The following is a 20258-nucleotide window of genomic DNA, read 5'->3' on the forward strand; positions in this document are numbered from 1 at the left end:
TTGGTCAATGAGAAAGACCGCGGTACCTCACATTCCACATGAAAATTGCTCAAGAACTACAATATATCTACCAGTATTTATATGAGAAACACCTAGTTTTCACTCATCACTATTGAGTACTTCTAGGACAACGAAAGAGAAAACAAAAGAGAAGATTTTAAGCATTTATTCACATGAAAGCGTTTAGCAGATTTATGAAGGCTTAAAGGTCTCTTCTATTATTATTGTTATTTTATATTTTAGATAAGTAGCTTAGATTATGTAGTTAATCAACAACAAATGGTCTAGATTCTAGAAGTTCTCTTTCATAATTATGGTATGTTTCAGTGAACAAAATTTTCTAGTTCTTGATTGGAACATTCAAGGCTGCCTCAGAACTTCGGCTAACTCATTTTATTTGCAGTAACCAGTTTATTTTTTTCACAAAGGTTTTTTTTAATGACCTAGTGCCTGGGCCAGCTTTTGCGTACCCCGACTGATAATTTCACGGGATACCTACCACCTCCCACCGGCAACAGGTTACTTTGTCCACCAAATTAGGACAAATGGAAAGAATCACCTACTATTTAATTGTCTCTGCTGGGATTTGTACCGAGACCTTATGGCTCTCAACCGCTTCATTGAGAATCTGGAACCTATTTGAGCCACAAAGAGACAATTGACACAAGTAGGCTATGTTTTAAGAATGTAACTAAAATAGGCATAGTGTGACTTCTTTTATCAAAATTTCAAACGACAGACGTTAAATCAGTTGACGTCTAAATTTTGATATAAACAGAAGTTTTTCTTTAACTTTATAAAGTGGAATTTGTCTATTTTAGTTACATTCTATAAATATGTCCTACTTGTGTCAAATTTGTCTCTTTATGACTCAAATAGATTCAGACTCCTTCGCTAGGCCACACTAGGTTCTTATAGATTTCCTCTCCTATGAAGCTTCTTTTCTTTTGATAAGAGTGGAGTCCATGCAATCACAAAGGAGTGGAGTCCATGCAATCACAAAGAAGTGGAGTCCAGGTCAGCTTGCTCGAACTTGACTATTTCATCGGGTACCTACTACCTCCCACCAGCATAGGTACCATGCAACTCTACCCACCCAGGCTTAGGAAAATGGAAAGGAACAACCTAGTTTTGTTTCTTGAAGCATTCATATTTCTATCTATTTGCTCTTTGTTCAAGCCTATAATTTGAACACCTCCAAAATCTTTTGAACCTATTCCACAAACTACACAAAATTCCCCACCGCACCCACTCGTTTACACGGCCACGCTGAATAAAAGAAATGATGGTGCGTCAGCCACTTTTCAGCAAAATTTTGTTCTCGGCTTGGAGCACAATCTGGGTAGTCCATGCGCTAGCTGACACAATGTCCCAAGCTATCTCTTTGGTGGTCCCTATTGAGCAATTTCAAAGTGAGCATACCATTTTGAACACGAGTTTAGACCCTCGTAGCCCAAATCAAAAAGTATCTTAATCTCAAGTTTTATCACTTCAATCTTCAGGCGTTTACCACAGATCTTGTCATTGAGCTTTTAGTAAATGAATATCTAAAAGTGTAACCTTGAAGTCTTTGCTCCTGAGATCGAACTTTCTGCTTCAGCCTTATTGCTATTCAGCCTAAGTTCGCCTTACACTTTTGACTTTTTGGTCTAGTTTCTTGCTCAATTAGCAAGTCTATGGACTCCCAGTGCTTGTGCAGCCAAGATGCTAGATATATACATCTTTTTTTTTTTATAAGGTACCCCAAGTTTATAATCTAGTTGCGACATGAAATATGACTAATTAAAAAAGAAGGCTAGACAGTAGACACATAGTAGAGATAATACGGACCTAAGTAGTCAGAAGAAATTCAACTGTACTTTGGTTTAAGAAATAAGAAAGAAATATCAAAAGCTGAAGTGAATGCTCATAACCTGAAAAAGGACAAGTATGTAAGAAATGGTGAAAGGTGCACCTAACCAATTCTGATAGTCAATTCAGTAGATTATCAGTTGATCGCGTGAGTTTCTCATGATACATTGGTCTTGAGCATTGGGCTGGCCATGGTCTGGACCAGTTGGTCACTCATTGGCTCAGTAGGAGCACTATATGGGTCATTTGTTGGCTCTTGTAACCTACATAATCTGCGACCTTCTGAATGCCAGATGATTCACACAAGTACAAAAGGAACACTAGGTCACATTTCTAAAGACCCACTATAGAAGCACTCTATCTGAGATTGTCTCGCTCCTAAGTCCTGACCTCCCAAAAATTAATGTTGAATCTGTATTTGATTTTGCTCAAGTAACCCCATCTACAGTCCTCCGCAAGATTTTGTTTTAGAACCTCCACTCTCCAAATCAAGGATAAACATATTTGAAAGTCAACATATTTGTCTCATGTGGCATAGGACATATTTCTACTTAACAAAATAGCATTTGAATTGCTGGCAGAGTGCAGCTGCTAAAAAGTATACTTTTCTCTATTCGAACCTATTGGTCTCAAATCTTTCTTCTGCCTAAGAAAGTCATGGAGCAAATAGTAAGGATCTATAGAACCCTCTTTTGTCCAGATAATGTAGAAGTTCCCAAAAAAGCATTGATTGCCTGGGATAGACTATGTTTACCGGTGAGTGCGACTATGTTTGCCTATGAGTTCAGGTGGATTAAATCTACTCAATATTGGGCACTGGAAAAAGGCTGCTGTGTGCAAATTTCGCTGGAACTATGCAATAAGGAGAACAAACTGTGGTTTAGATAGGTTCACCGACATTAGATAAAAGATGGAGTGATGGACCAGTGTGTGGAACTGTTGCTAACCAAGCTTCCTGGATAATCAAGAAGGTGTTGAAAGCAACAACCTACATGGAAGCTACTGGTTCAAATGACACTGCAGAACTGAAGGCCAAGGTATTTTCTGTAAGGATAAATGTTCCTAAAATTCATGGGGTCATTGCCAAGAGTAAGTTGGAGAAAACTAATCTGTAGGAATCCTGCCCTTCCTAAATGGATTTATGGTGTATCTAGTAGCTAATGTTAAGCTATATACTAAATATAGGCTGATTAAATGGAGAGTAAATGTGGATCCTATCTGTCATCTGCGTAAAGGAACTGATGAAACACTGGACCACTTAATTCTTCAAGTGTCTCATAGCTGCAGATATCTGGTGTAAGCTACTAAGCTGGAAAACATGGATGGAAGTATAGTACAGGACAAACAGAGCCACATCAATTCTAATATTGAATGACACCATCTGCATGCATATATTAGGTCTGGCATGAGAGGAGCCAAGCATTGTTGCAAGGGAAAAGATGAACCGTTGCTGCAATAATTAAACATGTAACCCAAGATGTCTATATCCGAGCTTGTATGAAGCCAAAGCTAGTTAATATCCTCTATCCCTTAAATTTCTACCATAGCTAGTTTAAATGGGTGTTGATGAGTAGTGGAGATATAGAGGGCACTGGGACAATGTCCAGTATCCCTACCTGTCCATTTTTTCATTTGTATTGAGCGGTATTTATTCTTACTTGGTAATAAAATTCCTAATTACCAACAAAAAAAATAGCATCACAATATCATACACAGACATCCAGTAGCAGATACCGCAGTGTGACAAATGTCTCTACCTTAGGCAACAATTGTATATGGATTGTAATTCAAAAGGCTACCATATACCCAATAATTGTGAGATAAGTAAGTATAGCAATACTATAACATGAAATGGGAAATCATTCATTTCAAAATTTAAACAAACAAAGTTGTGAACTTCAGACATCATATTGCCACTTAGTTCGAATTGGGAACATTCCAGTGGCTAAAACATACTGAATAAAAAAAAAAATTATCAAGAACCAAAAGTTCCCATATATTATTATTATCTCAAAACACTAAAATTCCAATTCAAAAACTTCAACAAATTTTCATTTCACCTTACGGGATATCCCAAGGCTTGGGTTCAGGAAGTGCCACAACCATACCTTGAAGCTCCTGGGAAAGAACCACCTGACATCCAAGCCTAGAGTGCTTGTTCAAAACCCTAGCTCTAGAATTCCTCTTCAAAACATACTTCTCATCATACGAAGCTGGTGGAAGCTTCTCGAGCCATTCCTGAGCAATGTGTACCTCACATTCAGCTGAACAAGCATCGATATCTTCAAGCCGATGAGAATCCGGGTCAATTAACCCCTGATTCGTTAGGGCTTTGAGCAGTGTTTGACCCGAGAGTCCGATAACTTCGCGTTTGTTCCCATCCGGATCGACGGCGGATAGCTTGACAATCCGATCGGCGACCTTGGCGGAAGCCGACGGCGACGACGATGAAGCGGAAGATCGAGTGATTGAGGATCCGAAGGAAGATGATAGAGAAGCGTTTCGGGCGATTCGGGAAGCGAATCTCCGTAGATAAGCGATCGCCATTTTTTGAACAAATATTTGAGAATTGGGGATTTGTTAGTATTGTGAAGCTCTTTTGAATGGATTTTTTAAAAAAAAAAAAAAAAATTGGTTTATAAATTGGCTAACTTTTACATAATTTTATTAACTTTCATGAATGATAAGAGTGATATATTGAAGGAAAAAATATGCAGAATAGCAAATATTTAGTCTATAGTAGGTATTATAGCTATAGTTTAAGGAAAATGTAATTTGTGATTATAATTTTCCTAATTTTTGTTATTTGTTTGATTTGTATAATTTTGTCTGATTTGTATAAATCCAAAATTTATATAATTCGGTTCTTGATTGTATAAATTCAGAATTTTGTATATGTTTATCATATTTATTTATATACGATTTATGAAAAAAACATAATAAGTTACCCCGTTTATATATTGGCAAGTGAAATATACAAACACAATTCTCAAAAATTTCTATATATAAATATAGAATTTGTATATGTTTATACTATTTGTATATTCACAAGCGAAATATACAAATCGCAACCTCCAGAGCCAGTTGCGGAGTTTATAATAAAGGGGTTCAAAATATGAAAAAATAGACAGACGAAGTAGTCGAAGGGGGTTCGACATCTATTATATATACCTAAAAAATTATGTTAACCATATATAAATAATATAATTTTTCGCCGAACACCCTAACTCTAAGGTGGCTCCACCACTGTCCATAGCAAACGAAACTATAACTATAAAGCTCAATTATCAAAACTATAGGTAGGGGTGTACATGACCAGGTTAGTTCGGGTTTTTCAAATATCAAACCAAATCATTTGTGTAAAAAATTTAAATTTATAAACCAAACCAAATTAATAAAATTTGGATTTTTTTGGGTTTTTCAACCTCGGGTTGGTTCGGATTTTTCAAATACCAAACCAAACCATTGTGTCGAATTTTTAAATTTACAAATCAAACCAAACTAATAAACCTCATATTTTTTCGGTAAAGTTTGCATACAAACATATAATTAACTTGTGCTCCAAATATTTCTTTAGTCCAACCAAAATACAATTATCTAAGGTGTTTCTTAAGAAAATAACACAAAATATGAGATGAGTATTGATGACACTAAAATATTCAATTAATAATAATGAAATCATCATATAAAATAAATATTGCAAAGTCATAATGAAAATGATCATAATTTAAAAGTACTAAATCATGCTAAAATAAATTTAATAAGTATTAGTTACATTACTAAATATTTAAGGAAAATTAAAATTAGATTATGTATTTTAATTGTCTAAACCAATGTAAAACTAAAGAACAAATATTCAATATTATTGTCATTCTTAGTGTTGAATTGATTTTCTTTTTGCATTAGTATTAATTTGATTTTGATTTAAGTTTTATTATAATTATCAACATCTATGAACTATAATCGGGTATTTTTTTCCAATACCAAATCAAGTCAAACCAAACCACTTGTCGGGGTTTTTTTCGGTTTGACTCGATTTGCGGTTTGGTTCAATTTTCGATTCAATTTTGTACATCCTTAACTATAGATATAGAGTATGTCCATTATGTTTGTTATATCTGAATTTTTCTCCTTCAAAAAATAGGTTTATGTATTACAAAAACTTGAAAATTGTTTACCTTCTTTCTTGAAACAAACTTCACCATATAGTAAGAAGGTTTTCCCTCCATTGAGGCCCAGTTGAATGAAGTTTAAAGTTGGGCTTCTTACATGGGTTTGAATCATTAGAAGGCTCACAGATTGGGCCATTAAAAATCTTATTTTGGGCTTTTTTACAAACAATTTCTGTCATACAACCAATTAGATTGGGAGTGTAGCTACAAAGTTCAAAGTTCAAAGTTCAAAGTGCACAAATATCCATTTTGGAGCCCCGACTAATTTTTGGATTGCATACTACAGAGTCCATTCGGGGGTGACCCTCACAAAAAAAAAAATCATACCTAATAAGACTCAAGTTCGAGACGTCTGATAACGGGTGAAGCAGTTCCACTAGTCCACCATTGCATCATAATCTATGTTGATTATATTCAAAAGTAACTCAAACAAACAAGAGATTATAAAAAAATTTAAAAATGTAATTCTTTTTTGTAAACTCTGATATTGAAAAGATTAATCAAAAGCGGCCTTATTTTCCCCTTTTTTCAAAAATATAATATTATTTATATATTGACTAAAGGCAAAGTGTGTAAATATGTCAAACTAATCTACTTCTCTTTGCTAGTTTTTATATACTTTCAAATACAAATCGATTAGCTGAGAAAAAATAACAGTGTTTTTTTTCTGCTTCGGGTGTTTGGTATTCGTATTGATACTGATTAATTTGCTTCTGGTAGGGTTCATTGGGAGATACTCTTTTTAATAGTAGGATTTTTACACGAAAAAATTATATTAGTACAAGCGAAATGATTCTATCCATTTCATCACAAACTTTTGTCGGTAAATTTGTAATAGAGACTACTTGCAGCCTTTTTTTTGCTCTTTTTTCTAATAAAAAAAAAGTAATACTACAATGCTCAATAATGCACGAAATATAAATATTTCTTTAATCATTGTATTCTAGTTGAGAAATATATATACATATATATATATTTTAATCGGTCGATTAAATATGTAACTTGCCTATTTTAATTTCATCAACCCTAATAAATGTTTCAATGCACATAAATATCTACAATACATATTAAAAGAATTGCATAAATAATACTTATATAGTTTTACAACTTTTAATAGCTATGAACTGTGATTGTGCATTGAGAAGGACAATACTCACTCTGCTCTATGTAATCGGACATCAAATAGAAAATAATTTTTTTTTAGAAAAAACAACAATTTGGAATTGAAACTTTTAATTTTATCTTGAATGAGAAGCTTCTAACGTTTGTATATGTTATATTTAAAATCACAAGTTCTAAATTTTTTTATTACATTATTATTTTCTATTAAATAAGTTTATATAAATTGAAACAGAGAAAATAGGCGTAAATATTTTTGACTCCAACACCTTCACCTACTTCAGGTATGTGATTATATTTACACATTTATGTAGCCTATAAGTAGGGCAAAAATAGTTGAACATTAGTACATTATTCATAACTGCAAAATTGATTTGTCCCAAAAAAAAAATGATTTATAAGTTTTTATTATTTTATATTCAAAGAAAGCAGATGTAGCCTTTTGCAGGCTAAATAAATGTAAAAATATTAAAATTTGATATTATATTTGAACTTGTATTTAGCTGTACGATTAGTTTAGTGCTTTAAAATTTTGAAAATTGAATCTATTAAATTTTAACTGTAAATTAGCTTTTGAAGATATTGCAATGCAACATGCTAAAAACAATGTTATTTTATATAGAGATGTCAAAATTAGTTAATGAAAATATAATCATGCGTATATATACTCATAATAATTATAAATTCGGATCATTTTTTGTTGTATTATATTCATGCTTTTGACTCGAAAAATAAATCTCGTGAATGGTGATTGATTTGCATAAATGCATGTAGACAAGAGCTTGTGAAATCACACATCAATTTGTAAATTTTCATTTTTATTTTCAATTAGATTTTTATATGAAATTTTAGCTATCGTAATTCCATTTGGCTCATATTGTATGACTTTATTGAACTAATTACTAACCAAGTTTCAAATTTTATAATTGATTTTGCGTCAAAAAATAAATTTTAAATATTGAAATACGCTCTTTAATTGGTACCTATTTCTTATGCTTTAAGTAAATCTCCTTAATTAAGAGTGAAATTCAACATTGCAACTCAAAATTGTCTTTAGTAGGATGAGTTTCATAAATGATTTTGTAATTATAATTTTTTTTAATAAAATATCATAATTATATTTTTTTTAAATAATTAAAAAACACAAAAATCAAGAGAATTCGATAAGTAATCATTTTTACTGTACATCTTTAACTCATTTTTATTTTTATTTATATTATAAATACATATTCAATTAAAATTAAAAGAGGACTAACTCAATACGTAATAATAGAACGACATTATTTTGCAAAATAATTTGCGTACAAAACTTCTTGTCTTCAAAATGATCATGATTCATGATATTGACTAATTGATTTTGTGGTTCATTATACCTTTTTATTATTATTTTTTTATGTGAAATTTTCAAAAAAAGATAAATATTTTTAATCATAAAAAAATCTTTTTAAAAAATTCCTAATATATTAACAACCCCTTGAATTTGTTACTAATTTTATTTAGTTATTCAAGTTACAATTTATTTCAATTGAGCATCTAAATACATAATATATTATTTCTATTAGACAGTTGTTACTCAAATCTAGAAAAAAATTATGCTTTCAATTGTCTATTACGTAGATAAGTTAATTACTTAAAATATGTCACCTTCTTTAATTACAGTGTTGTTCTCAAATAAGTCACCAAATCTTAGTCTTGTTCCGATTAAGACTATTATGTATAACTAATGTAGATAACATATAGTATGAAGTTAATTTAACTACCTAATAGACGCTTGAGAACACCCATATCTTCTTTTCCAAATTTTGAATTAAAAGAGTCTAATAGAATTATTTTATCCTGTGTTCATGCTAAATTGGGACAAGTATTATATCGAGTGTATAAATAAGATTTCTAACAAGTTTAAGTGTTCTGATGCATTAAATACTTTGTTTTGCTTAATATATTTCATTTAAACACTCAAATTAAGTCATATTTCAATAGAATACCTCAACTCATGTTAAAGTGTTTCAACTAGATACTTTCAATCTAAATTGTCATTTATTTTTATTACTTTTGTCCTTGTTCATCTATTATGTCAGTTCCTCTAATCGTATGGATTAACCTTAATAAGTTGTTAAACCTTATATACTTTTTACTTGAGATTAATGCCTATAACTATATAAATAATATATTTCATATAATTAACTTAACTATCTAATAAATGAATAAAAACACACCAAAAAAAAAAAAAAATCATTTTGTATTTATGCCAAACTATGTGTGGGGTGTGGTATAATAGAGGGAAACAAAATAACATGACAAGCATTATTCCAGCTTTACATTTCCCCACCCCTCACATGCTTTCATTTTTAGATTCTTACTTAGCATTTTGCGTCCCACCTTTTTTCTGCTGCGGCGCTGCCACGTTTTTCAACAGTTCAAATCGATATATTTTGAATTTTGAGATATAATATAATTTTAAAATATTTTATTCGATGACAAATATTCATATTAAATTCTAATTAAATTTGAATTTAAGATTCTAACCATCTCAAATTTCAAAAATTACCTAGATCAACTTTTGGCTGAATTTTCACTTTCATTTATTTATTAAAAAAAATTAAGTAAAATATATGTGCAAATATAAATATAATATGTTATAATTTATTTCTTAATACGACAAAAACTTGTTTTTAAATTTTTTTAATTAAATCTATGATTAAATGCTGGCTAATAAAACACAATTTTAGACATAATAGGAAAGTGGACAAATAATTTTTCAGTTTGGATCCAAAGAATTTAGTGAATGAGAGTAGCTATCTATCAATTCACAAAATATTAAAATATTATTAGTACTTAACATTAAGAATTAAGTGACAGCTCATCATATTGGCTCCAGCCTGGAAAAAAATAAAACAGAAAAACAATAATACTTTATTGGATTTGACAAATTAATTAAAGATGTTAGGTAATTGTCTCTCATAATGACAAGAATGTCTCTTACAAGTTTTAATTTTGTTCTTCTATTGCATGCTTTATGTTTGATTTATTAAGGCGCCATATTAGGGGAAATGATTAAAAAATATATATTTTTTAAAAACTATACATTTTACATTTTTTAAAAATATTTATTATTTTTTATTTTCAGCATTCAATTTTACCCATAGAATGTGTTTGGTAGGAAAATATTTTCTTCAAAAATGAGTGAATTTCTTACTTGTTTTCTAGATTTTTGTAACTAATGAATAAAATATTATCTAAAAAATATTTGTACTGTAATTAAGCAAAATACTAAGGGCTTGTTTGATTGAGGATAAGAGATAACTAATCTCGAAATTAATTTTAGGATGAAAGTGTCAATTGATTGGAACAAACTAAAATAACGAGATAATTTATCACGAAAATAGTTATTCCTGTATTGTATTGTTATTTTATCCCATCCCACAATGACGATGGAATAACAGTCCTAAAATAACTAATTTTCAAATAATTATTTCCTAAATAACTATTTGTCAAACAACCAAACTCTAAAAGGGTAAGATAAAATGGGGTGAGATCGTCAAGGGATGAGAGTTAGAAGCGTCGAAGTGATATGAAATTTGTTCTCTATTCCTATTAGAAACCTATTTTTTATTAAATATTTATTTTCCTTATTTTTAAAAAGTTGTTTTCTTAAAAGAAATATTTTTCTAATTGTTATAATTAAACAAACATAAAAATTCCATGTATATATTTTTAAAAGATATTTTCCTTTTATAAAACACTATATTAATGATGCTTCTTTAAAGAGTGATGATATATTTAAAATTATAAGATTCAAATAACATTTTTAATATACCATAAAACATTTAATTTAAGATCATAATACAATAAACAAGTTTCCCTCTAAATGAATGAGAGGAATGAATTCATATATGAATGTATATATGTACAAATTTTAATAAACAAGTTTTAGGACCATTTATTAAGATTTGATTTTGGACCAACAAATTCATTTAATCATGCATGCACATTAAGAATTTTATGTCACAAGAATTGCCCCACTTTACTGTTAGCAATATTATAATTATTTCAAAAGATTTAATTACTTTAAGCCAAAATAAAATATTTAACATATGACATTTCTACTACTTTGTCATCCAACTTGGTGACCAAGTATTGCCTTACTTGGTGCCAAAGTATTGTCTTACTTGGTGATCACCAAGTGTTATTTTTACTTGATGACAAAGTAAGTCACTTATTAACCTCCTTACTATCTCTATATAAGGATCATTTGTGACTTCATTAAGCATGAACAAAGGGAGAACATATTACCAAAGAGATATAGAAAACGTTTTTCTTTCAAACACTTTCTTTCAACGGTCTTGTTGGTTTTGTAATATTTATATTTTGTTGATTTTTGTGTCCTCTAATTAATTTAGAGAAGACTTGTTTAATTCTGGGGAAACATTTAACACCGCTAAAATAGTTTCTTAAGACAGTGTCTAGCACGACTCAAGTATTATATAAATAAATATATATATACATATATATTACTTAAGAATATTATTGTAGTAGTATTTATCCTAATTCTTGTATTATTATTTTGATACTATATTTTCCCAATCTATTATATCATATTTTTTCCAACAATCTAAGAAACTATGGCAAATAATATATGTTTTAATACTACTGAAAATATTTATGATGGTGCTACAAAAGTTATTACTTTTCCAGTCACTCTGTCAGAAGTTTATGGTAGAGCAAACTACAAAAAAGAGTCATTCAAAGAAGAGGAATCAACACGGCAAGCAAACTTAGTACAAGACTGAAGGAGTAACAACAAAAGGTATGTTAATAAGTCTGATGATTACAAGCCTTATAATCCCAATTTTAAGCAAAAGAAAGGCACTTGTTTTACTTGTGGAAAATCAGGTCATCATGCCGCACAGTGTAGGAGGAGAATAAAAAATGACAAAGAAAAGTGTTATCCTCCCAAGGCTAATTTAGCTAAAAGAGATGAAATTATTGCAGCTGTCATTTCTCAAGTAAACATTGTAGCACATATAAAAGAATGGGTGGTAGACTCTGGGGCTACTCGGCACATTTGTGCGAATCGAGAAGCATTTGTCTCTATACATCAATAGGGGATGACAGTGAAGTAGTCTACCTTGGAGACTCAAGAACGACTAAAGTCTTGGGTAGAGGTAAAGTGCTCCTGAAACTTACTTTGGAAAAAACTTTAGCCCTTATGAATGTGCTACACGTTCCTACAATAAGCGCAAACCTGATTTCCGTAGCCTTGCTTAATAAAGCTAAAGTGAAAGTGTCATTTGAATTCGAAAAGATAATACTAACAAAAAATAATGTGTTTGCGAGAAAAGACTATTGTAACCGGGAACTTTTCGTACTTAATGTTTGTAATGTTGTGAATGAAAAAGCATCTACTTCTACTTACATGATATAATCTATTTCTTTATGGCATGCTAGATTAGGACATATCAATTTCTCTTACATAAAAAATATGCAATTACTTGGTTTGATATCTGACTTAGATCCAAATAATATTAATAAATGTGAAATATGTGTTGAAGCTAAAACTACTAAGAAGTCATGTTTTTCTGTAAGCAGAGAAACTGAATTATTGTCTCTAATTCACACTGATTTAGGTGATTTAAAACAAACAATGATTAGAGATGGTAAAAGATATTATGTAACTATTGATGATTTTTCTAGATTTACTAAGTTATATTTACTTAGAAATAAAAATGATGCTTTTAAATGCCTTTATTTCTTATAAAACTGAATGATGGAATAATTGCAATTGATTATGTGAAGTCAGAATTGAATTCGGCTGATTCACTAACTAAACCCGTGGGAAGAAAGTTAATTCTTCAATCCTCAAAAGAGATGGGGTTAAGACCAATATGATTGTCAATAGAGATGGTAACCCAACCTATGTGATTGAATATCCCATGAAGTAGGTTCATAATAACAAGTCGATATTGACATTGCGCACTAATAGAGAGTGCTTGAATTGCTACTAATTATGAGGGATGAGTTATTACTCTTAATGAATTCATAGTCCTTATGGATGGTGTATTTAAAGCAGTATACACTTGATGAATTCACCTATATGAGAAGTGGAGTGTGGCCGCTCCTATGAGACTTTGGCCTAGTCTCGAGAGCTCTCATGAATAACCAGGCACGCACATGGCTTATTGGCGCAAAATCGCGTTGAACAACAAAATATGAGGATTAAAATGTGAGTAGAATCTCTGACTTACAAAAGAATAATTGGTTCATAGAAATTTTATATTTCACCAATGATTTTATAAGTTAAATTTTATCGATCTAAGTTTGATTCATAGTCCGAAAAACACCAAATCTATAACATTTTGATCATACAAAACCAGCAAAACTCATTATCTTATTTTCAAAATCTTTTGGAATATTAGGAATTGTTAGCAATATTATAATTATTTCAGAAGATTTAGTTAGTTTGAACCAAAGTAAAACATTTAACATGTGATATTTCTACTACTTTGTCATCCAACTTGGTGCCAAAGTACTGTCTTACTTGGTGCCAAAGTATTGCCTTTACTTGGTGACCAAGTGTTATCTTTACTTGGTGACAAAATAAGTAATTTATTAACCTCCTTACTATCTCTATATAAGGATCATTTGTGACTTCATTAAGCATGAGCTAAGGGAGAACATATTACAAAAGAGAAATAGAAAATATTTTTCTTTCTAGCACGACTCAAGTATTTTATGTATATATATATATATATATTACTTAAGAAAATTATTGTAATAGTATTTATCCTAATTCTTGTATTATTATTTTGATATTAATTTTTCCCCATCTATTATATCATATTTTTTCCACCAATTACTATACAAAATCATCCAGATTATCTTTCTCTATATTAATAAAATAATAATAATTTTTCCCTTCTACTCTCATCTAATCGGTTCATGCACATATTTCACTCTTTTTTTTTGTATAATTATGATTCAATGTAACACAAAATATTTTCGGTAAATACTTATTTGTATCGATAGTTATATCAAATCAATTTAAATTTTTATAACTAAATGATAATTATGATTGTTCAAAGATGAACAAGGCTCCATGCCACAAAATGCAGATCTCATATTCTACGTGGTAAATATATTTTTTGAATTATTTCTATAATTTTAAATTAATTTATTTAATATTTTAATATAAATACGTGGTATATATAAAAAAATAATATTTTGCTCGTTGTTCTTATCTAACCGCAGCTTCCACAATGTAGTGGGCCACGCGCCGTTGATGTCATTTTCGGTTTTCGTTCTCCGCTCGTACTTATCGCTCAATTTTCATGCATATATATCACCTTCCATCTCTTATCGGCTACCCTAAGCTAACGTTCCATATCGAGTGGTTTGATTTTAAAGTTTATCTAGTATTATTTATCAATAATTAATCGTTATTAATTTAATTATTACGATTTCACGTATAAAAAAAATTGAAAATTAATTAGGAAAATAAAATGGTAAATTAAATGAACTATGCATATAAGTTGTCAAATTCCCATCTCGATTGAAAACAAACAATGACACCTTGTAAAATAGTCGATAGTTTGAGATAGTAAAAAATAATAATATGAAATTATGCCCTAAGTTAAAGACTTTATATATCGAAATTTGATATATATTTTTAAACATAATGTTTCTTAACCCTTAATCAGATGTCTTGAGTTCAGGTTTTGGGTATGGAGAAAATCTTATCGAAAGCTTGACCATTCGACCCTGAATGATCTTGCAATGCACGATTTGAATTTAGTCAAAATTCCAATACGAGCTCTGGACACCAGGTCATATCATAAGAGTTGTGATTCTTACTCATCCATATTATGAGTATTAAACATAGTGCTTCTTCACTATCAACCAAATGTCTCTGATTTGAGTCTTGGGTATGGAAAAAATTTTATCGAGAGTGTCACCCCGAATAATCATACATTACGCAAATTAAATTTAGTCAAAGCTCCAATATGAGTTTTGAACAATAGGTCACGATGATAAGAGTTATGATTCTTGCTCATCCATATTATGAGTAAGACACTCTTGCTGCTTGTACTACTAGGCCCCTTGCACTTTCACCACATGGGATTCCTTCATTTGAATGGGACCCACATTTGTCCACCAATAATTGATAAACTTTCCTAAACCTTTCTGTACTCTTGCTGGCAATACTTGCCTCTATTACTCAAATATATTATAACTTGTTCATATGACAATATTATTTATATATAATATTTACATTAAATTATATTAATTTATTAGAATTAAATAATTTACTAAAGTAAAAAATATATGCTACTTAATTATAACAAAATTGTGATTTTACTAGCAAACAAATACTTCTTGAGAAAATAAAGAATTGAATTTGATTTTCTCTCTTACTTATTTTGATGATCATGTATAAGAGTTGATGTCTACCTAATATTCAAAGGATTAGAGAAATATGTGGTAATGTTTTTTCTAAAAAACCCACAAAGGAAAATATATAATACCTACTTTTCTCTCTCTATCAAATCGATTTAGCAACTAGTTTAACAAGAATTTGTGATTAATCAAAGTTCTTTATATACACTTGAGCTTGCGCTTGGTTTAGATCGTGTTGCATGAAATTCAGTTAAAATGATTGAATTTTAGTTATTTTTGTATAACTTTAGTCATTTCTGTTTGTTGTTCATGAACATATGATTGAAATTTAAGTAAAAATAATTGATTATCAAATAAAAATAGACAAAAATAACCTATTATTCAACTGTATAGATTGAAATTCAAATAAAATAGGATGAAACGTGATAAAATAACTGAAATTCAAATAAAAATGAAAACTCATCATATATATCTAAACTTTTGATATTATATTTGAAGTTAAATATATCAAAACTAACTTTAGACCGTGTTGAAGATCAAGTTGAAGTGTGTGATCATCTTTAATCATACGCTTTAATATGATATCAGAACAGACAAAAGTCATGAGATCAAATCTCACTACTACACATATAAAAAAAAATAAGAAACTTTCACATATAGCAAACATAAAATTCATATTTGTATGCTATAGCAAAGTTTGCATAATTGCGCTCCACAGCAAACATAAATATGTATATTTCGCTATACATATACAAAAGAAAGCAATTGTATAATCTATTTTGGTATACATATACAAAAAGATCAATTGTATAAAGTGAGAGATGCGAGTGAGCGAGCGAGATCTAGGAGAGTGGCGAACGAGATCTAGGAGAGGGGAACAAAAATATATGTATATATACAATTTTCACGCATTTTATACATTTGCGTTTTTGTATAAAGTGAGAGAGGCGAGTGAGAGAGCGAGATCTGGGAGAGGGGAGAGAGGGGAACGAAAATATATGTATATATACAATTTTCTCTCGTTTTATACAAACACAAACGCATTTTATACAATTTGCGTTTTTTGTATAAAGTGAGAGAGGCGAGTCAGAGAGTGAGATCTGGGAGAGTGGCGAGCGAGATCTGGGAGAGGGGAGAGAGGGTAACGAAAATATATGTATATATACAATTTTCTCGCGCTTTATACAAACACAAACACACTTTATACACTTGCGTTTGTATAAAAAATGAGAGAGCGAGGGAGAGAACGAGAGTGGCGAGCGAGATTCACCAGGAGAGAGGTGAAATAACAACAGTTTGCTATGAGGTACAATTAAATCAAACTATATTTATAGCATTTAATTTAAATTAATAGTTTGCTATTATATACAATTTTTTCAAAAAAAATCCATATGATTGGCACATGAAAAAAGAATTAGGTCCACACATGAGTGTATAATAAAAGTGTGCTCCCTCTAACAGTTAAACTTTTAGATGAGATAGTTATATACTTCAACCAACAGTATATTTGAATACCCATATATTTTCACTCATTTATTAATATGACGTAAACACTAGACATATATATATATATTTACCTTATGATTGTATTTGTAGCACCAATGCACTTCACCACATGGGAAAATACCTTTTGTGGGATCCACAATGACCACCAATAATTGATAATTCCTCTTAATCCCCTCTGTACTCCTGCTGGCAACACTTGCCTCTAAGCTTCTTCTTGTTCTTCATGTTCTTATTCTCCTCCACCATCATATCAACGAAAAAAAAATCCCACTTTTTAAAATCCCCAAATTCATAAATTTCTCAAAACCCCGAATCTTTTTTTCACTCTTTCTATGCTCTAACAAAAAAAAGACATTTTTTTTGGTTATAATATACCAAAATGGTGGTTCTTGGAAATTCCTTTGTGATATTTACATTTGTTTTGTGTTCTATATGGGTATTTACATCAGCAGATTCATCTATATATGAAGTTCTTAAATCCCATGGATTGCCAATGGGATTACTACCAAAGGGTGTGAGGAATTTCACTTTAGATAATTCTGGGAATTTTGTGGTTCATTTAGATCAACCTTGTAATTCAAAATTTGAGAAAAAAGAAAATGAATTGCACTATGAAAGGAATGTTTCAGGGAGTTTGAGTTTTGGTCAAATTGATTTGATTTCTGGGATTTCTGCTAAAGATTTGTTTTTGTGGTTTCAAGTTAAGAAAATCTATGTGTCATCTTCAAGTTCTGGGGTAATTTATTTTGATGTTGGAGTTGTTTCTAAGCAGTTTTCATTGTCTTCATTTGATAATCCAAAGGAATGTACTGCTGTTCAGGTTACAGATCTTGAAGATGCCAAACAGGACTCTAAGGTCTTTTTTTTTTTTTCATGATTGCTTTGTTTAATTTTGTTTATTATGTGTATACATTAAGCCCGACTAATTTGGATTCGTGTCTGCATAGTCCTTATTAGGAGTTTCTGAGTTGACTATTTGACTCTCAACATTCTATAACTAATAGGGAAGGACAAGTTTTGTGCTATTTGAGTGAAATATAGAAATTTCATGAACTTATGCATCAACATTTTTGTTTGTTTGTTTATTAATCATTCCATATTGGGAAGTCTCTAATTCATCGATACGAGAAGAGAATTGTTGTGTGAATGAATCAATATTTGTATACATTAAGCCCGACTAGTCTGGATTCATGCATGTGTAGTAGTTCTTATTAGGAGTTTCTGAGTTGACTATTTGATTCTCAACATTCTATAACTAATAGGGAAGGACAAGTTTTGTGCTATTTGAGTGAAATATAGAGATTTCATGAACTTATGCATCAACATTTTTGTTTGTTTGTTTGTTTATTATTCATTCCATAATGGGAAATCTCTAATTCAGCGATAAGAGAAGAGAAGTGTTGTGTGAATGAATCAATATTTGTATACATCAAGCCCGACTAGTCTGGATTCGTGCTAGTGTAGTAGTCCTTATTAGGAGTTTCTTGATTGGTTATTTGATTCTCAAAGTTCTATGACTAATAGAGACAAATTTATTGAGTATTAGATTGGTTACAAGATCTGAACTTTAGTCCTTGATAGTAATCAAATATATTCGTTCTTTTGATTTCTTGAAATGGTTTTTTGTATTTCTGTCCGTTTGTTGATTAAAACTGAAAATTTTCATATTTAGATTGTTACAGTCAGAATGTTTCAAGAATTTATAAATACCTTATTCTTTGTTGCTATCAGCATTCTGCATAATGTGCTAGAAGTGATTCTTAGTATTACTTTTCTTGCTGACACCAACTAGTTTGGAATTGATTCGTTATTGATCGATTCGTTTTTTAATATGTGAGCAGAGTCTATCCGGGAACATTCGATACAAGCTTGATCAGGGGAATATTGGCAGTGCTATTTTGTAGAATATTGCAGTTCAAAATTTGGTTACAGAGTTGTTGCACATACTCAATCAAGTTCTTTGGATGATCTATCATTCCTTGTATGTAAATTGTCTGCAGAGAGTTTAGTACCTTTGGAAACAAATTGTGCTATACTGGTTTGCATTTTCTTGTCTAGTAAAGACAATCACGAATTCAGAATCTACAGTCAGTGAAGTCGGAAATCAAATATTAGAAATTGGAATCAAGAAAAGGAGGTAAGCAAGTAAGATACTGATGCCAAATTGTTTGGAGGGGTATAGGGATGCAGGTTCATCTGCTCAAAAAAATGTGAAATTTCTCAGATAAGGTTTGTTTCTTTTTTGTTGGATTCATTTATGGACATAGTCAATAGTTATGGAATTTAAAGCAAATCACTTTCTTTTTTTTTTTGTAGTTGGGAGGCATAGAATATGAAATAATGAAATAAATTTGCCCTTTCCTTTCTTGTACTATTTCTTGTCATTGTATTTTGAATTTTGATAGTAATTTTACATTTAATATGCTAGTATGCATGAACTCATTCTTTAAAAGGAAGTTCTGGTTTGCAATGCAGAAAGGGTGGTCCAAACCAAATACTCCCTGCTTTTCAATTTGTTTGTTTGGTTTCGATTTGGCAAGGCGTTTGAGAAAATAAATACGTAAGACTTTTGAATATTGTGGTCCTAAACTGAAAATATGAAGAATATATCAAAATGATTTTTAATCTTGTAGTCTGAAACGTATCAGGTGAAAAGTTAAAATTAAGGAGTTGTCGAAACAAGAGAGGAACTATTTTTGAAACAGACTAAAAAGAAAGGTACAACAAATAGATCGAAACAAAGGAAGTAGGTTGTTTTGTTTTATAACATTATTCGCCTTGCACGCACCTTGATTCTTTCACTTGATACCTTTTGCTAGTAGTACATGTATTAGTTAAGTTTGTCCACTAACAAGAGAGAGGAACTACTGTGTTTTTTTTGGGTTCTATCGAGATTTTTTATTCTGATTTTTATCCTATTTCATTGATCGTTAAACCAGAAAGAAAGATATGTTGATTTCTTTACAAAGAGGACAAACTTTCATGCTCTTAGTGGTGGAGCCACTTTAGAGTTAGGGCTTCTCCAAACCTCCTTCGGCGAAAAATTATATTATTTATATGTGGCTAAAATATTTTTTTAGGTATATATAGTAGATGTCGAACCCCATTTGACTATTTCGTGTATCTATATTTTTAAATTTTAAACTCTCTTATTAAAATTTTTTACTCAACCACTGTTCTCCCACACAAAAGCAAAGTTAGGGAGGAATGAGGCAT

At 30.5% G+C, this 20258-nt stretch overlaps 3 protein-coding genes across 3 annotated transcripts in view; 2 read left to right on the forward strand and 1 right to left on the reverse strand.

Moving 5' to 3' along the window:
- Window positions 1-3848: 3848 nt before the first annotated feature.
- On the reverse strand, window positions 3849-4451 carry LOC125874166 (uncharacterized). The gene has a single exon (XM_049555005.1). The coding sequence runs from the start codon at window positions 4396-4398 to the stop codon at window positions 3913-3915; it is 486 nt and encodes a 161-aa protein (XP_049410962.1). The 5' UTR covers window positions 4399-4451; the 3' UTR covers window positions 3849-3912.
- A 12781-nt stretch (window positions 4452-17232) lies between these two features.
- LOC125874161 (uncharacterized) lies at window positions 17233-19480 on the forward strand. The gene is made up of 2 exons (XM_049555000.1): window positions 17233-17898; window positions 18884-19480. The coding sequence occupies exons 1-2, from the start codon at window positions 17422-17424 to the stop codon at window positions 18944-18946; spliced, it is 540 nt and encodes a 179-aa protein (XP_049410957.1). The 5' UTR covers window positions 17233-17421; the 3' UTR covers window positions 18947-19480.
- LOC125874173 (cytochrome b-c1 complex subunit 8) overlaps window positions 19329-20258 on the forward strand; it is a 91683-nt gene continuing 90753 nt past the window's right edge. The window contains exon 1 of the mRNA XM_049555017.1: window positions 19329-19338. The gene's annotated coding sequence lies outside the window, so the exon portion shown is untranslated. The remainder of the gene's footprint in view (window positions 19339-20258) is intronic.

Source organism: Solanum stenotomum, chromosome 8, assembly GCF_019186545.1.
Source record: "Solanum stenotomum isolate F172 chromosome 8, ASM1918654v1, whole genome shotgun sequence".
NCBI classification, from domain to species: domain Eukaryota; kingdom Viridiplantae; phylum Streptophyta; class Magnoliopsida; order Solanales; family Solanaceae; genus Solanum; species Solanum stenotomum.

What these genes read in the sequence shown, in the direction of transcription:
- LOC125874161 (XM_049555000.1), top strand. Translation starts at nt 17,422, where the DNA reads ATGGTGGTTCTTGGAAATTCCTTTGTGATATTTACATTTGTTTTGTGT. An exon ending in ATGCCAAACAGGACTCTAAG is followed by an intron (nt 17,899 to 18,883) that starts GTCTTTTTTTTT and finishes ATATGTGAGCAG; the next exon opens with AGTCTATCCGGGAACATTCG.
- LOC125874166 (XM_049555005.1), bottom strand. Translation starts at nt 4,398, where the DNA reads ATGGCGATCGCTTATCTACGGAGATTCGCTTCCCGAATCGCCCGAAAC.